At 49.6% G+C, this 24,317-nt stretch overlaps 2 protein-coding genes across 3 annotated transcripts; both read right to left on the minus strand.

Annotated features, from left to right (window-relative positions):
• Nucleotides 1–2,652: 2,652 nt before the first annotated feature.
• Nucleotides 2,653–23,917, minus strand: HOGA1 (4-hydroxy-2-oxoglutarate aldolase 1). 2 transcript variants are annotated; one of them, XM_065894612.1, is made up of 7 exons: nt 23,338–23,917; nt 12,494–12,622; nt 12,164–12,291; nt 11,536–11,670; nt 11,181–11,277; nt 9,331–9,464; nt 2,653–3,618 (listed from the first exon to the last, which is right to left on the minus strand). In XM_065894612.1, exons 1-7 carry the CDS (start codon nt 23,546–23,548, stop codon nt 3,469–3,471), a joined length of 984 nt encoding a protein of 327 aa, XP_065750684.1. In that variant the 5' UTR covers nt 23,549–23,917; the 3' UTR covers nt 2,653–3,468. The 2 variants fall into 2 exon arrangements, with proteins under 2 accessions (XP_065750684.1, XP_065750685.1); XM_065894613.1 differs by lacking the exons at nt 11,181–11,277; nt 11,536–11,670; nt 12,164–12,291; nt 12,494–12,622 and having other exon boundaries at nt 3,469–3,618; nt 23,338–23,548.
• C16H10orf62 (chromosome 16 C10orf62 homolog) lies at nt 18,865–19,569 on the minus strand. Its single transcript, XM_065894933.1, has one exon. It carries the CDS (start codon nt 19,567–19,569, stop codon nt 18,865–18,867), a length of 705 nt encoding a protein of 234 aa, XP_065751005.1.
• Nucleotides 23,918–24,317: the final 400 nt, after the last annotated feature.

The raw sequence follows: 24,317 nt of genomic DNA on the forward strand, positions 1-24,317 counted from the left end.
CGTGGCGCTGCGCCCAGCTGACAGCAACGCCCCGCCACCCGCTGGGGGTGAACAAAAGAATCCGATGTGAGAGGAGATGAGAATGACCATGGAGCAGAAGTCCCGGGAGGGGCCCCGTCACCTGCCAGGCAGGGCTTCGGTTACAGAAGGTCTGAGGCTAGGGCCGCTGGCCTTGCAGCAGTGGTACCCGGTGTGCCCTGCCCTTCTCTTGCTCGTTGGTACTCTCTGTCCCTAACACCGTGGGTCAGCCAGTGCAGACCTGCTACTTCATTTTCTGCCAAGTGATACCGAGTCTCTTCCTTCTGCCTCTATTTGGGGCAGATGATCCCAGCCCCAGATTAGGGCCAGTGCTCTGTGCTGCCCTGGAGAAATAAGGAAAACGATAGGAGTGGCTCAGACAGTACAGCGGTCCTGAGAAAGTCAAGGCCAGAGCTGTTCTGTATGTTACCCCTGCATTCGCTTCTGGTTGGCATCATGGCCCCAAGCCTTCCACTTTGTCTGACCAGACTGGTCCTCGTGTCTACTTATTGCCCCTGTGAAGGGTTCAGTGAATGCTATTTCCGTCTCCCTTGACTTTACAAACAGATAATTTGTGCTCCTCTCTCCTTCCTTAGACATGGGAAAGGATCCCTTTAGTCAGAAAGAAACCGATATAAACAGTCATCTTATAACTTGTATTTATAACTAACTCCAGGGCAAGGGCAGATATCTGTGGGTCTCATCAGGCCCCTGTCATGGAGTGAACTAAATCCTTAAGGATGGCTTGGGCTGACACAGCTTCTTCCCAGTGGACCAGTAGGTCAGACCCACCTCAACCCCTTGGGGTTCAGGTAGAATTGGACCCATCTTGGGATGGCAGTGAACTAAAAGAGCATTTGGTTCACTGTAACTCTTCCACCATGAGCCTTGGCCATCAGGCCTAGGGATCAGATCTTGATCGACTGGATCCCTGCACAGTTCATCACAGAGGCCTCCAGTTACCCTGTGACCCAAACATGCCCCCCCTCAGCCCCTTATCCTCACACTGAATGTCTCCTCAACAGCAGATTGTGGTGGAAATTAGAGCCGTGTGCCTCTATTTATTCTCTGAATTGTACTGTAGAAACAAGTGCTTATGAGGAATAAACAAATCACCAGAACTGCCTATACTTAGTTTTCTTGACTCTCTTGCTGTACACCCTTATGAATATTGACCCATTTGCTATTTCTAAAAGTTAATTAGAGATGGGAGCTTGAAACTGACACTGCACACTTTACTACATAATATCATCTAATTCTGCAAGGTAGGAACATTATAAAAAACACACACACAAAAAAGCCAGGCAGGGCTTCCCTGGTGGCGCAGTGGTTGAGAGTCCGCCTGCCGATGCAGGGGACACGGGTTCGTGCCCCGGTGCGGGAAGATCCCACGTGCCGCGGAGCGGCTGGGCCTGTGAGCCATGGCCGCTAAGCCTGCGTGTCCGGAGCCTGTGCTCCACAACGGGAGAGGCCACAGCAGTGAGAGAGAGGCCCGTGTGCCGCAAAAAAAAAAAAAAAAAAAGCCAGGCAGGCTCAGGTTGCCCAAACTAGTAAGTGGCAGAGCTGGGTGGGATTTGTATCTGGGACTTTTTGACTCCAAAGCACTTTCCACTGAATTCCTCATCTCCTTGAACGTCAGGGTGCCCAAGTCCTGAGACCATTTATTGTCACACCTGTTGGGTTACCTCAGGCAAGTCTTTCTCTGAACATTCACCTTCCATGCTAACCCATTCACTTGCATGATCTTATAAGCCCTGAGAGGAAGGTACCATTATTATCCCTGTATTACAGATGAGGTTCAGGGCAGTTAAATAGTTTTCTAAGGTCTTGCAGACACTAAGGTGCAAATCCAAGAATGGAAATCCCAGAGACTGAGCTCTTCACCAGTATACTAGGCTGCCTCCCTAGCCCTAACTTTTTGCCCCATCCCTAAACCTGATTCTCCTCTGAGCCCAGATCTTCCAGAAGTTGCCTGTGAGAAGAGCCCAGGTGCTAAGCCCCAAGCTTCAGTGCCAACCAGATGCCCAGTTTCTGCTGAAGACTGATACCTTTTATATTCTCTCCTTTAGCCCTTGCCCTAAACAAGGATCTGTTTACCTTTCTTTTAAACGAGAGTAGTTTTTATTTATTTATTTATTTATTACGAGAGTAGTTTTTTAAAAATTCATCTCAGGTTTTCTGCCACTAGTCAGATATCACTGAATAAGGTTAAACTTTTTTTTTTTTTTTTTTTTTTTGCCGCGTTGCTTGTGGGATCTTAATTCCCTGACTAGGGATTGAACGCAGGCCCTCGGAAGTGAGAGCACGGATTGCTACCACTGGACCGCCAGGGAATTCCCAAGGTTGAACATTTTAGAGAAAGCAGCCTTTTAAATGAATGTGCTAAGTGTTTCTAAATATCTCACTTGAACCTATTTGCCTCTTACCTCTACCATTTAAAACGTCAATAACCTTTTCCCTAGGCCTCCAATAATCTAATGGTTATGTTTGCTCAGTATTCTTAGGGCCTCTCTCAGAGCTGGCAAAACACAGACCCTGGGAACTAAATTGCCTCTGGGAAGGTTCTTGATATCTGGGCTGGAAACCTAAGCTCTGCATAGCAGTGGAGTGTTAATCTGTACATAGCCACACTAATTTAACTTATTCAACTTTATTGCAGTAACAAAGTAATTGTTCCTAACAATAAAAGCAGAGTGTGTATAGGCAAGAGGATGGTCCTATCTCAGGCCAAGTCCCCTTTCCTAATGCTTCAGACCTGGGTTGGCTAGAATAGCCTTCTAGAATGGAACATCTATCCACCAGGTGTCATTATTTACCAGTTCTGGCAAGCCACTGGGCTGTCTCACTGGTGCACGTGATGGTTGGGATCAAGGCTAGAGACAATATGAGATCAATCAAAATAGATTTAGGAAAGGATTAGAATGCAGCTTGCGGGGGGCGGGGGGTGTCTTTGAGAGACCAGTGACACATTTCTGATCACGTTTCCCAACCTACTGCTTCCCCTGGAAGGAGTCAGAACTTGGCTTCTCAGGAGTCACCCTGGCTTCCTGCTGCACTGTGTTGGACTCAGGTTTGTACCCCCAAGTCTAAGCAGTCTTCCTTTCAGTAAAACATGGCCCTTCTGTGCCCAACTGCCCCGTGACTTTCCCCTCTGGCTCCTGGTTCACGTGTCTCAGGGGATAGAAAAGCACAGTAGAGAGACAAGTAAGTCATTGCTCCTTCCCAGACTGAAGGTCTCTAGAGACCCAGAGTTCAGGATACAAATGCGAGAGATCATGGGGCCGGGAGAACAGGAAACGAGCATGCATGGCAGCGCCTGGAGAGAGGCTACCTGGATGACTGAAGTAAGAAGAGGGGCCTTGAACCCTCGTCCCCCCGCGTTCCTCTTCAGGCTGCTACCGCAAGGCAAGAGGCTGGGATGGGCGCGATCCGGCTGTCCTGTCCTCACGCTCAGAGCCAGCCGTTGCTGGTGAAATCCAGGCGCAGTGCCTCCTCCTGGGCGGCGCTCAGCTCCCGCAAGGGGGCGCGGCAGGGGCCTCCGTAGTAGCCAAACCAGTCCATGGTTTTCTTCAGCCCCGGGATCCCGAAGCGCCGGGTCACCTGAGGAGCAGGGCCTGTTAGAAGAGACTGGGGAGTCCCCTGCACACACACATCTGGGACCCAGACATGTTTCACTTGCAGAAAGTTAGGGTTCCCACCCTTCCCTCCTGGTAAACTAACTACCAAATCTATGACACCCAGGGTAGGTCACCAGAAGGCAGGTCGGCAGTAGAGTACACAATGCCAAAACCTAGAATGAAGGAAGGCACCTGCTTTGGTTTTAGGAGAGAAATCCGCCCCATCGGGGAGGAGAGTGGCATTCGGTCCTCAAACTGGGATGGGAGAAGGCAGCAGCGCTGTGGGTCTGGGCGGTAGAGACTCACTGGTCTGTAGCCCAGTTCCCTGGAACCTGACTCAGGGCACACCAGGAGTGGAGAGTCGGAACAGCCCAGACCTCTACTGCCCCCGCAGCAGGGTCCCTCCCCATGCACCCATAGCTCCTCCCTGACCCCAACTCCAAATGCTCTCACAGGGAAAACAATGCATCCTTGTCCAAAGAAGTTTCACTCTGTAACCTTGTATCATTAACTTATCCCTGAGCAAGTTCACTTGCCTAAAACACGAGGGGGCCGGATAACACAATCTCTAAAGTCTTTTCCATTGTAGTGGGAGATCTAATTTAAAATCATGCATGGAGTTTTACAGAAAATGAAGAATCAAGTTTCTTTGTGTTTAGCATAGCAACGGGTTGTTTCATGCTGATGGGAGGTGTTAGATTAATCTTTGACTACCTAAAAACCAAGAAAGTAATTATTACTTAATAAAGTTTCATTTTGACGGAAATAAAATCTTAGAAATATGGGCTTCATGAAGGGTAAAACTAATAAAAGAGGTTGTTTGGGGTAAAGAGGCTGGGAACCACTGATGAATGACTGGCTAATAACTATTCACCACTAGAGGCCAGTAGACTTTAGCAAGCCTCCTCCCAGACCTGGCCCCCATCATGTTCTAATAACCTGAGCATTTCACCCAAAACCTGACTAGGGTGGGAAAGACGATGGAAACAAGAAGTACCTAGAGGAAAGCTTTCTTCCACATAAGGGTCTGAAGATCTCTGATTTGCCCCTCTTCAGATGCTGAGAAAGGGTTGAACACTTTGGAGGTAAAAAACAGGGAAAATCCTAAATATAGCCTGGGCAGGAGGCCGGCTGGGTGGGAGGGCAGTGGACGCACATTGTGTTCGAGCAGCGCAGGGCAATAAGGTGACATCAAGCTGCTCTTGGGGTGGCTGAGCCTAGAGCCCGGGCAGCAGAAAGGTGTTCCAGACATTCCTGAGTGTGTGCCCAGAGTTGGCACAGGACGGGGCGCAGAGTGAAGGGTAAGGCAGGATGGCATGCCAAGGGCTAGGAAGGCAGCAAGTATCCTCTCTTCCCAAAGGACAGCCCAAGCTGCTTCGTCTATCAAATTAGGAGGTAACAACATCTACGCCATGTCACAGAATTGGATGAGAAAAATGCCACTATTTAGGCCAGACCTCAAGCGGCCTGGAAACTCCTCTTCCTATCCGGGTGGTCTGCAGGTTCTGGGACCTTCTCTCTCACAAGCAGATGGGAGTGGGAGAGCAGAGGTCCCGCCCCAGTGGAATGTCAGAATGTATAGTACAGCCTGGGCCCTGATGGGGCTCAGCTGAAAGGCCCTCATTTCTGCAATTCTTACACCCTATCTGTAGCCCGTCCTATCCCAGGAGAACCTTCACATCCAGGGAAACTCGTGCTTGCCTCCTCAGCTGTCCTTTCTCTAAATCTGAGTTTATCTGTCCTTTTGAGGTAAAGATATAAGCTGTGAGGGAAATCTAGAGCCCGCCCACCACTTTCCCAAAGAAAACATTGCCAAGCTCCGTCTGGGACTATTGCCTCAGAGGCAAAACTCAGTCACAAGACAAATATTTAATGCAATATTAAAAAAAAAAAATGCAAGGGCTTCCCTGGTGGCACAGTGGTTGAGAGTCCGCCTGCTGATGCAGGGGACACGGGTTCGTGCCCTGGTCTGGGAAGATCCCACATGCCGCGGAGCGGCTAGGCCCATGAGCCATGGCTGCTGAGCCTGTGCGTCCGGAGCCTGTGCTCTGCAACGGGAGAGGCCACAACGGTGAGAGGCCCACGTACCGCAAAAAAAAAAAAAAAAAAAAAAAAAAATGTCAGTGGAGGCCACACAAGTAGCAGTAAGAAGGCACTTCTACCCCTTCCAGCTAGGGAGGTATCCGAAGAGGCCTAGTGTGGAGCCATTATTATTTCTAAACTCCCAAAAAAGAAATCTCCAGGCCCATATGGTTTCAATGGAGAATTGTTTTTTAATGTTTAAAGAAGACTTAACACCAATTCTCACAGCCTCTTCCAGAAAACAGAAGAGGAGGGAACACTTCCCAATCAATTAATGAAGCTATTTTTACCCTGATACCAAAATCAGACAAAGATAGGAAAGAAAGAAAGAAAGAAAGGAAGGGGTGGCAGGGAGGAAGGAAGGAAGAAAGAAAAAGGACTACATACCAATATCGCTCATGAATATAGGCAGGAAAAACCCTTAATAAAATATTAACAAATGGAATTTGGCAATATATAAAAAGTTATACACCATGTGCAAGTGGGGTTTATCCCAGGGATATAAGTCTGGTTCAATATTTGAAAATTATTAATGTAACTTACCATATTAACAGGCTAAAGAGGAAAAAAAATCACATGATCAAATCAATCAATGCAGAAAAAATTTGACAAAAATTAAACACCCATTCATGATTTTTAAATACTCTCTGAAAACTAGAATGAGGGAGAACTTCCTCAACTTGAAAAACAGCATCTACAGAAACCTATAGCTAACATTGCACTTAATGGTGAAAGGCTGAATGCTTTTCTTTAAGATCAGAAACAAGGCAAGGATGTCCACTCTCCCTACTCTTATTCAACATAGTGCAGGAAGTTCTAGCCAGTGCAATAAGGCAAGAAAGGAAATAAAAGGTATGCAGATCAGAAAGAAAGAAATAAAAAAAAAAAGAAAGAAAGAAAGAAAGAAAGAAAACATCCCCTATTTGTAGATGATATGATTGTCTATGTAGAAAATCCCAAGGAATATAGAAAAAAATCTCATGGAACCCATAAGTGAGTTCATCAAAGTCATACGATACAACATAAAGAAGCAAAAATCAACTGTGTTTCTATACATACTAGCAATGAACATATGAATAGTGAAATTAAAAATACAATATCATTTATAATCACTCAAAAAATATGAGCCACTTGGGTGTAAATCTCTCAAAACTTGTATAGGACTGGTTTGCCAAAAACTGCAAAGTGCTGATGAAATAAATCAACGAAGGTCTACATAAATGGAGACATAACCATATTCAAGGATTTGAAGACAACACAGTAAAAATGTCAATTGTTCCCAAGTTGGTGTACAGGTTTAACACAATTCCTATCAAAATTCCAGCAAGTATTCGTAGACATACACAATATTTTTCTAAAATTTATATGGAAAGACAAAGGATTTAGATTAGTTAAAACAATTTTTTGGGGAAAAAAAGAACAAAGTGGGAGGAATCCATCTAGCTTAAAATCTTAAAATCTGATTTTAAGATTTATTACACACCTACAATAATCAAGTCTGTATGGTACTGCAGAGTGATAGATCAATGGAGAGAATAGAGAATCCAGAAATAGACCTACACAAATACACCCAACTGATTTTTGACAAAAGTGCAAAAGTAATTCAGTAAAGGAAAGATCCATCTTTTCAGCAGATGGTGCTGGAGCAAGTGGATATCTACAGGCCAAAAAAGAACAGAAAAAAAATGAACCTTGATCTAAGTCTCATACGTTTTACAAAAATTAACTCAAAATGGGTCACAGGCTTGTAAAATATAAAACGTTTAGGAAAAAAATAGAAAAACTTTACAATCTAGTGCTAGGCAAAGAGTTCTTAGACTTGCATCAAAAGCATAAACATAAAAGAAAATATTGATAAATTAGACTTCCTCAAGATTAAAAACTTTTGCTCTGTAAAAGATCTATTAAGAGAATGATGAGACTAGCTACAGACTGGGAGAAAATCTTTGCAAACCACATTTTTGACAAAGCACTAGTATCTAGAAGGTATAAAGAACTTCCAAAACTCAACAGTTAAAAAAAAAAAAAAAATCCAGTTGGAAAATGGGCAAGAGACATAAACAGACATTTCATCTAAGAGGATATATAGATGGCAAATAAATACATGACAAGATGTTCAATAGCATTAGCCATCAGAAAAATGTAAATTAAAACCACGAGATGTCACAACATGCCTATCAGAATGGCAAAAAAAAAAAAAAAAAGTCACAACACCAAATGCTGGTGAGGATGCAGAGAAACTGGGTCATGCATACATTTACACTGATGTAAATACAATATGGTACACTCACTATGGAAAACAGTTTCTTAAAACACTAAACTTGCAAACAACATACGACCCACCAATTGTGTATTTATCCCAGAAAAATGAAAATTTATGGTCACACAAAAACCTGTTCGTAAATGTACATAGCAGCTTTACAACCAGCTTTCCTTCACCAAGAGAATGGTTAAACAAGCTGTTTATGGCCACACCATGAGCTACTATGCAGCAATAAAAAGGAACTATTGCTTACATGTGCCTGAATGAATCTCCAGAAAATTATGCTGAGTGAAAAAAGCAAATCTCAAAAGGTTACAGACTAAAAGAAAAAAGAAAAAAAAAAGATTTGTTCACAGAGGAAATAAAAAGGTTATAGGCTATCTGATCCCATTTATATAACAGTCTTGAACTGATAAAATTATAAAAATGAACATATTTGTGATGCCAGGGGTTAAGGAGGGGGTGGGGGCAGGAGGCGAGTAGGTGTGGCTCTAAAAGGATAACACGAGGGATCCTAATAGTGCTGGAAATATTCTGTATCTTGACTGTATACATGTCAAAATCCTGGCTGTAATTTCATGCTATAGCTTTTTAAGATGTTACCATTGGGGGAAACAGGGTAACGGGTACTTGGGATCTCCCTGTATTGTTTCTTATAATTTCACGTGAATCTACAATAATCCTAAAATTAAAAGTTTAATTTAAAATATGAATAAAAGCATGTCTCCAGGGACACACGTTTTTCTTTATGCCTCAGACTCCAATACGGCTCAGCACAGCACTGCCTGCAATTGACAAGCATTCCATCTTGCCTCTTCTCCTTGACTTGCCCAGCAGAGTTGGGGTACACAGTCTGACTACAGAATGGATTATGTGAAGACAGGACTTTCCTGGGAAAGCTGCGCTCTGAATACCTCCAGCCTTTCCACTCCTTTATTACTCTCAATCATTCTATTTTTCAGGATCTGGCCCCTTATAAAGCTGACATAAAGGCCCATGTTTCCCTCTCTTTAGGCAGGGCATCTCTAAGTAAGGTTCCAGGATTCCTGATGTCACAATCACCCAGGATGCTTGTCTCAATGACTGTTCCTGAGCCTAAAGGAGTAGAATTTTAACAGCTCCCTAAATGAATTCTAATGCATACGTAAGTCTGAGAACCAATGTGGTTCGACTTTGTTCCTGAAGTCAAGATTTTCTGGGGAGGCACAAAGAGTTCCCACACTGGGATGTTCTCTAAAAGGACTTTCTGAAAGGGAAGAGACCAAGTGGGGACCCCTGTGCCAGCACTGGCTCCTGTTCCAATGAGGACACAGACCACCCCCACTCTGGGTCCATTGGCTGGGAACTCACCGCAGTGTTTGGCTCGATGAGGCGGTGCTGTAGCTTCTGGGCATCTTCCCATTGCCCTGTGAGGCAGAGTCGCTCCAGCTGGCACACCTGAGCCCCCAGGACATTGGCCAGGGCACACACGCCCCCTACAGCTCCTGCCACAGAGTAAGATGCAGAATACCAGCCAGAGCCTCTGCCTGTAGAGAATTCCAAATCCTGGTCCCCAGCACCTCTTTGCTCTGGGCAGACAGGCTGTGCATTTCTAGGCCACTGGTTAGCCATATCTGAGACATGCTCTGTGAGTTCACAGATTTCCAGAGAGAACATTTCCAGCATATTCAAAATAGACTCCCACAGGCTGAGGGGCAGGGAGCAGAACCTGACGGCTTACTCAAGGACAGTTCCTTCCCTGCACACCCCTCCCTCCACCCCCCACCCCCTGCAGAGTAGAGTCCCACCTGCCAGTTGACACCTCCACGATCCTCCAATAGCCCCCTGACTCATCAGTCCTGGAAGGGGATGGAGTGGATGGGAAGCCTTTGCTCTACTGAAATTTTATTCCCCGCAGTGAATTCAGCCTGGGACAGCAGTGAAGGAGAGGTTAGGGGAGGGGAAAGAGCACTAGACAGAGGCAGGAGACCCGGCATTTCCTCCCACTGGCTGCATGAACTTGGACAAGTTATCAACCCTCTCCGGTTCTCTTTGTTCTCATGTGGGCAATAAAAACGGGCTGGCTGTGATCTCAGAGGTTCCTGCCACTTCTGCCAGCCTGTGAGTGTGATTCCAAAGCTAGTTAGGGGTGACTCAAAGCAGAGTGGCCTCAAGACTGGAGAGAGAGTAGACATTTCAAGCTAATGCTAATATAGCTCGAATGAGCTAATATAGATGCCATTTATTGAAAACCTACTATGTGCCGAGCACTATGGCAGACATAGGGCCAATGCTCTCTAATCCTCATAACACCTCCCTGCTTTGCAGAGTAGAAACTCAGGCCCAGAAAGGTCATGTACCTTGCCCTGTTGGTTCTCAGTGAATAAACGGCAGAGCTCGGATTCCAGCTCAGATCCCCAACTTTCAGAGCCTGTGATATTTCCATCTACCACACTCTCAGGAATGAAGCATAAACGGGTCCCTTCTACTCTCCCCTTTAGAGACTGTGACAAGGCAGAGGGGAGCTACACAGGACCTATACTACAAGTCAAAGTCTGCAGAGACAAGAGAGAATAGGAACCAGCATTTTCCCCTGCATCGTTGGAAAAGTAACTCAAATCTACACTCACTGGGGCTTTAGCTGAAGGGAGCAGATGCTTCCCTCCGCTCCATGGCTCAAATCCAGTCTGAACCCAAGGACCTTGACCCCAAGCAGATAAGAGCAGTTGGTCTAATGGTGACATTCCTAGGATCCTGGACTGGAACAGAGGCTGATCAGACAGCTGAAGATCCCCAGCCCAACCCCGCAGGCCTGACAATTCATTCTGGCCTGGACCCACGGAGAGAGGAAAATGCACTCCCAGACTAGTGGGAAGGGCCCCAAGGCCTCTTCCCTCAGAGAATGATTTACAAGGTGAGATTAAAGGAGCTGAGTTTGTCACCTAAGCAGGGAGCTTGGGACTTCGAGCAAACTGTAGGCATCCCCCCTACAGGCCAGGGATTGTACTCGGCCACACTCCTCTGCCCAACAAGGTCACCCACAAGCACCCACTATTCAGATAAGTAAGCGGTGTGCCAGACCTCTGAGGTTTCTGAGCAGGCAGGCTGGCAAAGGCCCCCTCTACACCCAGTCCTGGCCCTCACCATCTCTCCCAGCAGAACCCAGCTGCCTGTGTATATCTTGGTCACGCATCACAGTGTGCGAGCAGTGAGAGGCCTACCCACGGCATAGCTGGCCAGCAGGAAGCCAGCCGATCCAGCCAACACCTGGAAATCCTGCCTCCTGGTCTTGTGAACAATCAGCCCGATCCTGGTCACCTGTAATGGCAAACCTGGTGTGAGAGCTGGGCCAACAAGCTCTGCCACCAGCCTGGATGGGGGCTGGGCAAGTGTGGGAGAATGAGAGCCCAGGTCCCAGAGAGATGCCTCAAAGTTCAGGTGAGCCCCAGAGAGCCCACAGGACAGAGGGAACCCACACAGGAGCCCAGGACTGAAGCGGGTCCCAGAGCTGCCCGGAAGTTGGTAGCACAAGAGAAGAGGAGGAGGGCACCCCAGCCGAGAGCTGCTGCCACTCACATCACCACCGCTGTCCTTGATGCCCACGATATTCGGGTGCTGGGAAAGCGTGACCACCGCATCCACAGGCAGGTCCAGCCCCGTGTTGGCTGGGACACTGTAGAGCACCACAGGAATTGGAGACAGGTCAGCAACCTGAGGGGCACAGAGAAGAGAGGAGAGGGCAGCTGCCCCAGGCCTGAGGCGGTCCAGGCTTGGGTCTCTGCAGGGCTACCTGGACTGGCCCACCTGCTGGGCTAGGAGTCACAGTGCTATGCACCCTGATTGCAAGCACTAGTCCTGGCTAACACTTAGGAGTGCTTTCTGTGTGCCAGGCACAGTTCTAAGTCCTTTATGTTTTGATTGAATTTAGTCCTCACAACCACCCTGGAGGAAGATTCCATTATTCCTCCCGTTTGGGAGGGGCGGAAACAGCAATACAGCTTGGTTAGGTCAGTCACCCACTGTCACACAGCTGGTACCTGGTGGTATCCCTCCCCTTTCCCAAAGCTGCCATTCATGGGAAGTAGGCTCACCACTCTGCTCCCAGCTTCTCTCATCTCCCCTCCCCTCCCCAAGCAGTATCTCTGCCTCACCCAGCTTCCTCTTGGCCCCAGACCTCAAGCCCACACCCACCCCTCACACCCACCTTGGTGTAGTGGTGAATGAGGGCGGCGCTGTTCATGCGGCCGTGATAGTAGCAAGGAGTCACCACCATGGCGGCGTCAGCCCCGACCTGGGCCATGCTCACCGTCATCTCCACCGTGGTCTGAGTGGCTGCAGGAGGAAGGAGCAAGTCTTCCCTACAGGCCGCGGTGGGCGAGGGTAGGAGGCAGAGGACTGGGCTAGGACCCTGGGGCAAGCAAGGGGCGCAGAGCAGAAGAGACAGAGCAAGCGCTAGACCGGACCCAGCCCCGGATCAGGGAGCCCGCCCCCGCCCCCAGCAGCTACCGCCAGGGCCGGGGCATTAAGGCCTCACACTCGCAGCCCGAGCCGGCTAGCAGGAGCTTGTCCCTGGGCAGGGCCTGGCGCACGCGGCTCACCACCTCCAGGCGCTCACTGCTGGTCAGGAAGGGGAACTCGCCGTTGGAGCCCTGGACCACGAAGCCTGCAAGAGAGGCAACACCTTCCCACGTGCTTGTGAAAAAGCGGATGTTGGACTTATGCTCACCCAGGCTCCTACCTCCCCGACACCATCACACATTTCCTTCCCAGTCCTGATGCAGGCAGAGCGTGCTACCCAGTTGCCGTGACAGTGTTCACGCTATTTCTCTTTGTTTTAATGAGATATTTTAGGCATGCCAAAAAGAATAGTTAATAATAGAATCCACATCGGTGTACCCAGCACCCACGACACCTGCCCCCCACCCCGTCACCGTCCTCTTCCTCATCTCTGGCGTGTCTCAAGTGGTTATTGTTCCCATTCATGTCTTTATACCCTTAAAACATACATCTGGACCCATAAACAATCTATAAGATGGGTTTTGCCATTTAAAGCATTATAGAAATGGAATCACACTGACACAACATACTGCAGTTTGCCGTTTTTGCTCACCATTGTGCCGTGCACCTTGGCCACAGCAGTACAGGGAGCTCTGATTCGTTCACTTTCATTGCTGTATAATAGTCTCTTGTGAAGTTAGACCACAATTTACTTTTCATTCTCCCTTCGATGACATTTAGAATACATCCTAATTTTGCTATTACAGACAATGCTGAAACAAACACGTTTAAAAGTTTCTCTCAGTTTAGACACTTAGGCGTGTAAAGGCTGAGTCGCATGGAAATGCATCTTCACGTGCCAAAATTCTAATTAGCCAGTTCATACCCCAGCAGCACGTAGAAAAAAATGTTAGTGCTCATCCACACCAATACTGAGTATTGTCTGAACTAATTTTTGCCAATTTTCTGGGTGGAAAATGATGTCTCACTATTTTTTTATTTTTATTTTTTGCGTTACGCGGGCCTCTCACTGCTGTGGCCTCTCCCGCCGCCGAGCACAGGCTCAGCGGCCATGGCTCACGGGCCCAGCCGCTCTGCGGCACGTGGGATCCTCCCGGACCGGGGCACGAACCTGCATCCCCTGCATCGGCCGGTGGACTCCCAACCACTGCGCCACCAGGGAAGCCCACATCTCATTATTTTATTTTGCATTTTCCTTTTTTAACCATCATCTGTGAGATTTCTAACTTTACCAGATAAAGGTGTCAACCCTTTTATATCCATGAGAGACCAGTAGAATTGATGCTCTTCAGCTGAATCTAAACGGAATGTTAAACCATTTTCCTCTCAGCTTTTTTCGTTTTACTTTCTCTTTCCTATTCTTTCTCCTCTCCATTCCATTTCAAAAATTTTTTTCTTAAATACAGCGTACAATAAACGAAGATTATTAATAAATAGAAGACCGTTTGGGAGGAAGGAAAGAAAAGAAAGCCAGGGGCGATGTTGGTATACAAAATCCCCGCCATACAGTTCTGATGGGCCAGAAATTTGACTTGGAGCTTCCCGACAGTCAAAGCTAAAAGGGAAACGTGGTCAGCTGACAGATATGTAGAAATCAAGATAAAGCAAAGCAGCTGTCCTGGAGAAACACAGAGTTTCCTGGCACTGGGACAAAGAGAGATTGTTCCTATGAGTCATCCTTAAGGGGACACGGTGTGATGGGGAGACAACTTTACACCACAAATCTCTCTCTGTGCTGTTCGCTCTACCGTTAAAGTCCACTGAGTGGGCTGCCAGAAGAGCTCACCGGATACTGAGCATATTTCCCCCAGTTTTTGCCTTGGTAACATCGCAGCGAACATCTGAGGCAAATAGATTTTGGCTTCTGTTGCATTGCCTCCTCAGGATCAATTCCTCCGTGTCAGGCTAGGGGCCTACGGTGGGAGCCTCCTTCTGTCTTGCTCCATAAGGCCACAGTGATTTCCCAGTGCATCACCCCACTTGCAGAGTTGCCAACCCCAGAGAGGGCTCCAATCCAGCCACGATTGGACCAGCACCCTCTGGCTAAGAATTTAGAGAACAAGCTCTTGCCACTGCCTCCGCAACATTTCCTGCCAGCCCCCTTGAAGGGGGCTTCTTGCTTCGGACATGTCTCCAGACACAGTCACTCACTCCCAAGTCCCCTTTCATTCTGGTGGTCAGTTCCAGAAGCCTCCAGTCCCCACAGTTGGACTTGACCTAAACAGCAGGACAGCTGGGTCTTGAGCTCCCCCTGTGCTCAAGACTCCTAGTGGCTTCTCCTCATTTCATTTAAGGGAGCATCCGACCTGGGCCTGACTCCCAAGAAGGAAGAGATGCCAGGCTGGGGGAGAGGAAGTGTGATAGAGTCAGGCAAGCGCTGGACTCCAGTCCCTCTGGCTACTGGGCAAGTCACATCGCTCTCTGAGACCCCATTTCCTTTTCTTTGGGATGACAATAAAGTCACTTCAATCCTACCTTATAGGGCTGTCTTAAAGGCTCAAATGAGAAAATGTAGGAGAAAGCAAGCACTTTGAAATCTGTGAACTGATACTGCCAAGACCCCCCTCCTTCTCCTTGACCAGATGTCCAGTTTCAGGTCTAATGTGCCACCATGGTGTAGAGGTGGGGCTAAAGGAGAGGAAAAGGCCAGGGTTCCAGATGGGTGGGGAGTGAGGAAAGTGAGCGGTGGGGAAGCAGGGAGCAGCACAGTAGGGTCGTCAGAGCCCGGGTTTAAGTCCCAGTGTGGCCCCTCACCAGCTCTGAGCCCTTGGGCAAATGGTTTAACCAAACCTCAGCTTCCCCAACTGAAAAATGGGGGTAATATTGGTGCCCTTTTTCAAGACTTGTGAAGTTTCAATGAGATACTATTTGTAAAGTGCTTGGAATAGCTAGAACCTGGCATTCAATATGTTAGCTGTAATCATTATATTAGTCAGAGGAGTGCCCAAGCCTTAAATCAGGAGGGTGGAGGGTGGCAACTTTCAGTCTGAGGAGGGGGAGGATGGCTGGTGTGGGACGGGAGGCTGCACTCAGGAACCTCTCAGGCCCCCTCCAGCTCTAAGAGGAAAGAGACTCATTTCAGAAGCTTCTCTCCCTTGCCCCCATGGTTATTCTGGCTGCTCTGGGGAGCCAGAAAGGCTTGGTGAGGGGAGTAGGTCGGGGCTGAGGACACACAAGCAACAGGGTGATTTACTGTGGCCAAAAGGAATCACAGTCTCTTTTATGTAAGTAGTGTCCCCAGTCAGTGTTATACCCCTTGGCCCATCATCATTGCCACCTCCTCCGAGAAGTCTTCCTGGGATCAAGCCTTCACTGGACATCTCTCCTCTGAACTTCCATTACCTATTCCTTGTCCTTCCCTGCTGCCTACTCAAAAGTGCACAGAGATCCTCAGAACCCTTCAATCTGCCCGACCCCCACCTGTTGGGACTTGACAAAATTTCTCAAACTGGCCTCTGCTGTGAAATGAGGAAACTGGATGGGACAGTCTCTTAAGTTCTCTTTGCCTTGAGGCTTTGGAGTCACTTTTCGGGCTTTTCCTCCTCCCTTTTGCCTATCTCTGAATGTTCCCCTCCAGCCAAACTTACTATCAGAGTCCCCAGACACACTGCCATCATCCTGCCTCTACACCTTTGCTCCTGTACCTTTCTCTCTGCCCAGAACACCTCCCTAGTTGCAGCCCCTCAAATGCTGCAAGAACCACGAAGCCTTTCCTTAATCCCCCTCTCCCTTGTGCTCCATAGTATTTTGTCCTTGCCCAGCACTTGCCCTACCTTGTCTAGAAGCATCGAGATCAAAGATGGTGTCTTCATTTTGGCCTCCTTCGTGACACCCAGCACACTGCCTGTTGACATGTGCGTTGATAATTTGTTGTATAAAAGAAAAATTGTCCCAAACCTGGTCTAGGACAGAACTTTTTTGCATGATGTAATTCATAACCTCCCACTAGGAAGACATGAAAGTTCCTGATGAAATGCTTAAGCAATTTCCTAATGAGCTTTAATGGAATTAAGCCTTGGTCTGGGAAACCAGCCACTCTCCCAGCGGACTCTCAGACAAGAGTCTAGTGACTGTTAACCTCTCTTCTTTCTATCTAGTCTAACAATGATTTAACCATTCTCTTTTCTTATAAAAAATATCCTTTCCAAGAGTATATACTTGAGTCGGCTGCTTAGAAGCTATTTTCCTTACAGCACGACTGTAATAAAACTTTGATATCATCTCAACTAAATTGCCTGAAAACTTTTTTGACTTTTAATTTGAACTACTTTCCAATTTACATGAAAGTTGCAAAAATGGTACAGGGCATTTCCATACATCCCTCTCCCAGCCCCCCGCTAATGACAACATCTTACCTAACTAGAGTACAATGATCAGAACCAAAGACTTCACATTGGTACAATGCTAACTACACACTTTATTTGAATTTTGCCAGTTTGAAACTTTTTAAAAGTTAAGATTCCAAAGTCATAATTAGTTAATCTGAAATTTTATGTAATACGTTTTTAATAAGGGATTTAAGGTCTTCCAGGTAAATGCATGCATTTTATGCATTTGAACAATCACTTCAGAAGCCAAACCTCACCGCTCTCGCCTTCCGTCTAATTAGCAGCTTCCAACATTTTCCAGTATGATTGACCCCATTTTTTTCCAACTAAGATTTTTATTATGAAGTACTTTTTTTTTTGGCTGCGCTGTGCGGCATGGGGTATCCTAGTTCCCCAACCAGGGATCTTACCTGCGCCCCCTGCGGTGGAAGCGTGGAGTCTCAACCACTGGACCGCCAGGGAAGTCCCTATTATGAAGTACTTTAAATACACAAACACACACACACACACACACACACACACACACACACACACACACACATCAACATTTATATAAAGTCACTTATCAGTAATGTCAAAAATATTCAAATACTCGCAACTATGCTCCATAAAATCAGTTGACAACATTTAGGGTGTTTATATTTATAGATTTACCCATCCTTTGCAATGATTCTGGGCACCTTCTTCCTGGAGTTGGAGGCCCACAGGTTGGGAACCACTGGTAAATCCATAATAGATGCAAATGCTAAGAAAGTTCTATGTAAAGGAGACACTGGAGGTTAGACAGTGCCATGTAGCTGAGTCCTCTCAAGTTTCATGACAGCTGCCTCCCGTTAACTGCCTAACTGGGGGTCACTGCTTGCTCCAGAAATGACTTTGTGAAACCCAGGAAGAGGAGGCAAGGAGAGTCCCAGGCTTGCTGGAGGGCACAGCGAGTGTCAGGACATGTGGGAAGAGGACAGGGATAAGTATAAGAGAGATAGGCTCACTGGGGGATGGTGGGCATCGGACTCGGGGGCAGCACAGGGCAGGGGTTCGGGGTACGGGCTTTGGAGTTAGGCCAAGCTGGGCTCTGACCCCAGCAACATCACTTACTGTCTAGGCTGTCTCAGGAAAATTACACCTCTGAGCCTCACCTACAAAATGGAGATAACATAATACCTTCTTCATGGGTCTGTGCCGTAACACGACACAGAACATGGGATATACTAAACACTCAGAAAAAGGTGGGCAGAGCTACTGGTAGTACTAATCCTGCTACGGTTTAGCAGTACTGCAACAGAGGCAGCCCCAGAGAGAGTAGCATGAACAAGAAGAGAGCATATGGTACAGTAGCTCTGAAGGTAGGTGGTGGGGAGGCACCAACACGGATCCCAGTGCGCGCAGGGAGAGGGCGGTAGTACACAGGGTGACCTACATCCCACCCCTGCTTACTTCCTGGCTTCTCAAAGCCTGTCTCTCCCTACCCCTCCCAACTCCCAGCTGCTCCCTCCTTCCTTGGTAGCAGCAGGTCGGTGGCAGTTGAGCCCCCTGGAGATTCTCCACGCCCAGAAACTGAGACCCGGGAGGCCGAATTATGGAGTCTCGAGTCAGCCCACATGAAGAGGACTGTGGGAGGAGGAATCCTCTCCCCAGAGGCCCGCCCACACCTGGGGCTGGCCACAAAGCCCTCAGACCCAGAGTGAGGGTATACAAGGCTTTATTGGCTCAGTTCCAGGCAGCTGGCATCAGCGTGGTGCTCTCAGCTGCTCCTGGGATCTGCCTCGCGCATCTTCTCTTGGTGGGTCTTCCGTGGTCTGCGAGTCTGTCTCAGCTGCTTCAATTCTCCCCAGCTCTCCCTCCGTCAGGGGCCATCAGTGGCAGACCCTGCTCACAGAATCCAAGGGGCCCAGGACCCTTGTGAGGGCCTGACGAAGAAGGGATTTAAGCAGCATCTGGGCCACATAGTTTGCCCCATCGGAGAGACGGACCACATAGGATGCCTGTGATTGTGTGCCAGCCCTATGGGGGGAAGGGGCATCTCCATCTGTGGTTAGGTGGCTTTAAAGGGCTGGTAGGCCTAGTGGCTGCTGTTCGGCAGGCTGTGGCACGGGTGGCTCGGGTGGGTTGGATAACCCTGGTGGCCATGGTGGCAATGGCTATGGAAGGTGTGCGTGTGGTTGGCACCAGCTGTGGTGGTTTCCTGCTGGGTGAGGAAATTCCCTTTCAGCTTCATCTCCACCTCCTCGAGGGCCTTCAGCTCCTCCTGGCTGATGTCCTTGGACTCCAGGTGGCCTGAGTTCTGGCAAGCTGTGGCACGCTGCAACATGGAGATAGCCAGCTGCTGCCCCTTGGTGTCAATCTCCTTGGTACAGGCAGCCACGACGGCCCACGTGGCCTCATCCGTGGACGAGGATTTCCCAGACTCCTCGTGGGTCTCTTTGGTCACTGAGGTCCCAGACATCCTCTGCTTGCTGGTCAAGGGCTCCCGGTGAAGAGCAGTGCCCTCTTCTCCTTGCCTCGTGGTGAAGGTGTCCACACGAATCGTGGTGCTGGCCTCCCCGCTGCCGCTCTCAGGCTGGGCAGCAGCACCGCTGCTGCAGGCCCCGGCGCTATGGCTGCAGGTGGGGCTGCTGCCGGCAGCCAGCTTCTCTTCGGAAAGACAGCTAAAGTGCGATTTGATCCAGCTCTCCTTCCTTGCTTTGTCGCTTTCTGGTGGCTCCTGCTTGTCTTGTGCAGTCTCAGAATCCTTCTTCCTTCTCCTCTTCCTCTGCATCCACAACATGAGGACTCCACCTCCGAGTAAGAGGGCGGTCCCCAGTACCACCCTGCGTGATGGTTGCTGGATGAGCTCCAAGAAGGTCTCCAGGACCCCACGCCAGGCAGGCAGAGCTAAGAGCACACTGGGAGTCGGGGAGCCCAGATGGTATGGCTCATGCTTGAAAGGACAGGCTCCCCGAGGTTGTCTGGCAGGCAGGCCCCCCGCTGTGCCCTCCCTAGGCTGCCCCTCCCACCTCAGCAATGAACCCCATTGTGATGAAGGTGGTTGAGGGGCGGGGGCGGGGAGAGGTCACAGGATCCTTTATGTCTAGTCTGACAGGCATGGGCTGAGGCCTGGGACCTTTCTCCTACCCTGACAGCTGTCCCCAAGGTCAGTGGAAGGGTAGCTTCCCCAATTCTGAGTCCCTTCTGCCTCCTGCTTGTGACCTATTCTGCAACTCAGGCCTTCTTATCCTCCAGTCTTTGGTTTCTCTTCCTCCCCATCTGATGGCACCCAAGGGACAGAAGCTGCTGGGTCAAGCTGGCCATGGTTGAAAGACCCCCTTGGCTGGGCTGGCATCCATTCCTGGCTGCCTAAGGCTAGTGTCTCCCTCCATGAAGGGCCGAGCCCCACTGCCAGCTCAGTGCATTCCATCCCCACTTACAGCCCCCAGCCCCATAACAGAGAGGGTCTGGAAGCCAAAGGGGTCCAGAAAGGAGCTCATTCTGGAATAACATGAGGTCACAATTGGGGGGAAGACAGGCAGTAGGCTGAGAAGGCAGAATACGCAGGACAGGAGACTTCAGCCCGTCCCAGATCCTTGGGGCCATTTCAGGATGGGGGCTGCTACCTCTTGCCTTAATGCACCTGCAAACCCAGAATTTGCCCCCAACTCCGCTGTAAGTGGGCAGAGTTCAGGTTATGAGTGGGTGGGCCAGCTGGCCAGGCTCTCTGTGGGTACAGACAACTGAGAGTCTGACCGTCAATCCCAAATTATACCCAGGGCCTCTCAGGGCAGAAACAGGCCTGGGCCACTCCCAGAGGCATATGACACATTTTTCAATGCCAAATAGGGTTATAAAAACTGTGATATTTAGGGCTCCCCTGGTGGCGCAGTGGTTGAGAGTCTGCCTGCCGATGCAGGGGACACGGGTTCGTGCCCCAGTCTGGGAAGATCCCACATGCCGCGGAGCGGCTGGGCCCGTGAGCCATGGCCGCTGAGCCTACACGTCCGGAGCCTGTGCTCCGCAACGGGAGAGGCCACAACAGCAAGAGGCCCGCATACCACAAAAAAAAAAAAAAAATTGTGATATTTTAAACAAAATATTTTATTTAACGAACTAATGGCTTTAATATACACAAAATATTATACCTTATCACGAGAAACCATAGTCTTCCCTTCATAATAAGGGAATAAGACAGAAGCTTAAGGTTTTCTGGGAAACATCACCTCCCTGATCCTGCTGGAGTAACTCTGGGGTCATCCACTAACCTCATTTGGAAATAACAATTCAAAGTTCATCTCTGAGGTTGTTTGTGGGTGTGAGTTCAGGGACCAATGGCCCTTCTGCAAAAACCCTTCCCTCTGGTCTCCGGTTATAAGTTTTATTTAAAAAGAATACTCTTTATTCAAATAATTAGTACAAATTAACTATGCTGAAAAAAAATAAGTAAGTAATAAACAGAGCTGCACAGTTTCAGGCAATGCCTTTCAGAAGAATCTCTTAACTCTTCACTAATTCATCAAGGGCAGGTTCCCATCTCCTCTTTGGAGGACCTTTAACTCATTGCAGGAGGCCCTGGCAATGTGATACGTGATGGTTCCCTCCCCTGCCCCTGAGTGTGGGCTGCAAAAGGGGGTGAGGATCCAGCAAGAGAGACATAGATTTTCGCGCTAGAGTGGCTCATTGTTCCCTTCCCAGGCAACCTGGCTGCATCCTGGGAGCTGTGACTGGGCCCCCTGGCCCTATGTGCCAGGACCTCGGGTTTGGGTTCCTTGGGAGGACTATGTTGAATGCTATGGCCCAGTTGCCATTCTAAAATGAGGAAGCCGGATCAGAGGTTCAGTGATTTTTCCAAGGTCGCCGTAACTAGCAGAACTAGAACTCCTGCAGGTCTTCTAACTCCGGGTGTTGGGCTCTTCTACACAGTGCCCCACCGCACCTCCCATGTGCGGGGGTAAGAGAGAGCTGAGGTGGGAGCTGGTGCCTGCGTAGTTTACCAACGGCCAGCCTGCCAAACCCTCTGCAGCCTGTGCTCCTAGGCACCCCTGTCCCCACTGCAGCAGTGAGTTGGGGGGAGGGGGAAGGAAGGGTCCAGAGAAGAGCCTGGGGCGCAGGCAGACACTGGATGCAAAGTCTACCCTCCCCACCCCCTGCACTAGGGTGTCCTTGAAGCCGGGAGGTGAAGCAGAGTCTTCGTTTAGAGATTCAAGGAGCTTCTCACTTTGCTTCGAGAGATCTGGGCCTCAGCCCAAACCTTCAGGCTCCAATGAGCTGAGCCCCAGCAGAAATGTACTTAGAGTTTGTGTCACTGCTCAGTGTGGACGTCCACAGGGCATTCACTGGCCGCTAGGGAAGGTTCACATCGCCTCAGCACTGAGATACGAATGGGGTCTCAGTCACGCCAGCGGGCACCGTCACAACGCGGCTCTGCCCGCAGTGGCGATCATACTGTCATTCCAATCATCATTATCACTGGAATCCACACCTTCTAATGTACATACCCTTCACAACTTACAGCATGCTTTCACTTGCATTCTCTCAGATTCTTCTCCCCACCCTCCTATGATGTGGCCATTATTACTCCCACGTGTCAGATGGGGAAACTGAGCTTTAGAGAGATCTCACAGCTAAGTCAGTGGCCGAGCTGTGGTTTGAATCAGGAGTGCACGTTCCCAACTGCTCCACTGCATTACCCCAGTCGGAACCACTCCATTCCCAAGTTGGTGCCCATCAGGGTCTGTTTATTAGAATCTGACCTAGCGACTCATCATTCAGTGCAGTGGAGTGAAACCGAGCATGGCTGTGCAGTCAGACCTGAGTTCAAACCCCAGCTCAGCCATTTATTAGCTGAGTGACCTTGGGCAAGTGATCTCGTCACTCTGAGCCCCAGCTTCCCAGTCTGTGAAATAGGGCTATTGAGAGCACTGCCTCAGGGCACTGTCTCGGGTGATGGATGAGGGTGGGCAGGGCAGGATGGGCAGAATTTGCCGCTTCTTTTATCTTCATTTATCGTGCCTGTGGCTGTGTTGTATGTTGAGCGTCACAAATATGATCTGGTCCCTGATCTCAGGGAGGGGAGGCCCATGTGTAACAGGGGAAATGAGTCAGAGGATCCAGGACAGGAATTAATTTGGCCGAGGGAGGCTTTGCCCAGAAGAGAGTGTGCAAACAAGGCTTTGAGGGAGATGAGCCCGCTGGCGGGGCTGCCACGTGACACCCCGCTACCCTTACATGTGCGCAGAGTGCCTGGTTGACAAAGGCTTTCACACCCATTATCTAGCTTGATCCTCACAATAACGCTGGGCTAAGAACGTCAACAGTTTACAGCTGGGGAAACTGAGGCAGAGGAGATTCAACCCAAGATCACAGGCCAGCAGTTAGCTTCCTGCCTGTCTCCTGACTCCAGACCAATGCCCCCTGTTCCTCTCCCATAATAAAATGACTCCCAGGGTACCCGACTGACCAAGAGCAGCTCGAAAGAGCCTGTGTACCCTCCTCTGGTTGCTGGCTGAGGAGACCAGGGTCATTCACATCTCCCCAACTCCCACAGCGGACAGACCCCACTTACCTCGGAAGGGAAAGGTGCCCAGTTTGTGCAGATTCTCCTCCAGTTTCCCATAGTCCACCTCGGCCGTGGCAGTGAAGGGGGTGGTCACAGGGGGGTAGATGCCTGAGATGTCCACCTTCCTCCCCTCCCCTGAGGCCCAGCCCCCCACGGTGCTGGACAAAGCCCTGCTCAGCCCCTGCCTCACAGAGGACCAGACTCGGGGGCCCAGCATCTCCACAGGAGGCTCAAAGCCCAGCTGGTCTCTGCCCCCGAGGGATGCTGAATTTGGACTCCTTCCTACCCCAGTTAATGATCTATGTGTCTGGTTAAAAATTTGCTGCCCCCTGACTTGTTGGCTCTCAGGCACGCCCGGGCTGGGTGTTTCCAGGGTCAGAGGCTAGGCCTGTTGGCTCCAGGGAGGTCTTCCCTCCCCCTGGGGAGCAGCTAGAGAAATGCCACAACCCAGTGTCCCTGTGGCCAGACGGAGGACTGGTTCCTGGGGTCCTTACACAAAAGGGTGCCTCCAGTGGGGCCCGGCCCTCCTCCCACAATTCCCAGCCCCAAAGCCAGGAGCCAGGCTGGCTTCCCCGCTTCCGCGTGGCAGTTGAGAGCTTGGCGGAGCCGATTGGCCGAGCCGGCCCTTCCCTGAGGGAGGCGAGGCTGGCTGGATGAGACCTGTGATCTGCCGCCGGCAACTGCCCCACTCCCCTGCCAAGCTCCTCCCACCAAGCCTGCCACGTGACAGGCCCGTGCTGGTCACACACAGCCCCACAGGACAGCTGTCACCAGGAAGGGACCCCAGGACAAGTGCCCTGGGAAGCTGATCCACGCTGGAACTTGGGAAGTGGGGTGGCAGGAAAGAAGCAAAAAGAGGCCTTGTTAGGAAAAGCCGCAGGGCTGGCTCAGGGGGGCCAAAGGGCTCCAAGTTCCCCTCTTGCCTGGGCCCACCCTTGTCCCCAGTCTTCCTTCATTCCTAAATGTTTCAGGCACAAATAGAAATG

Source organism: Phocoena phocoena, chromosome 16 (genome assembly GCF_963924675.1).
Source record: "Phocoena phocoena chromosome 16, mPhoPho1.1, whole genome shotgun sequence".
NCBI lineage: Eukaryota > Metazoa > Chordata > Mammalia > Artiodactyla > Phocoenidae > Phocoena > Phocoena phocoena.

What these genes read in the sequence shown, in the direction of transcription:
- C16H10orf62 (XM_065894933.1), bottom strand. Translation starts at nt 19,569, where the DNA reads ATGTTGTGGATGCAGAGGAAGAGGAGAAGGAAGAAGGATTCTGAGACT.
- HOGA1 (XM_065894612.1), bottom strand. Translation starts at nt 23,548, where the DNA reads ATGCTGGGCCCCCGAGTCTGGTCCTCTGTGAGGCAGGGGCTGAGCAGG. An exon ending in GCTGGCCAGCTATGCCGTGG is followed by an intron (nt 9,465 to 11,180) that starts GTAGGCCTCTCA and finishes ACTCTGTGGCAG; the next exon opens with GAGCTGTAGGGGGCGTGTGT. An exon ending in TCATCGAGCCAAACACTGCG is followed by an intron (nt 3,619 to 9,330) that starts GTGAGTTCCCAG and finishes CCTGCTCCTCAG; the next exon opens with GTGACCCGGCGCTTCGGGAT.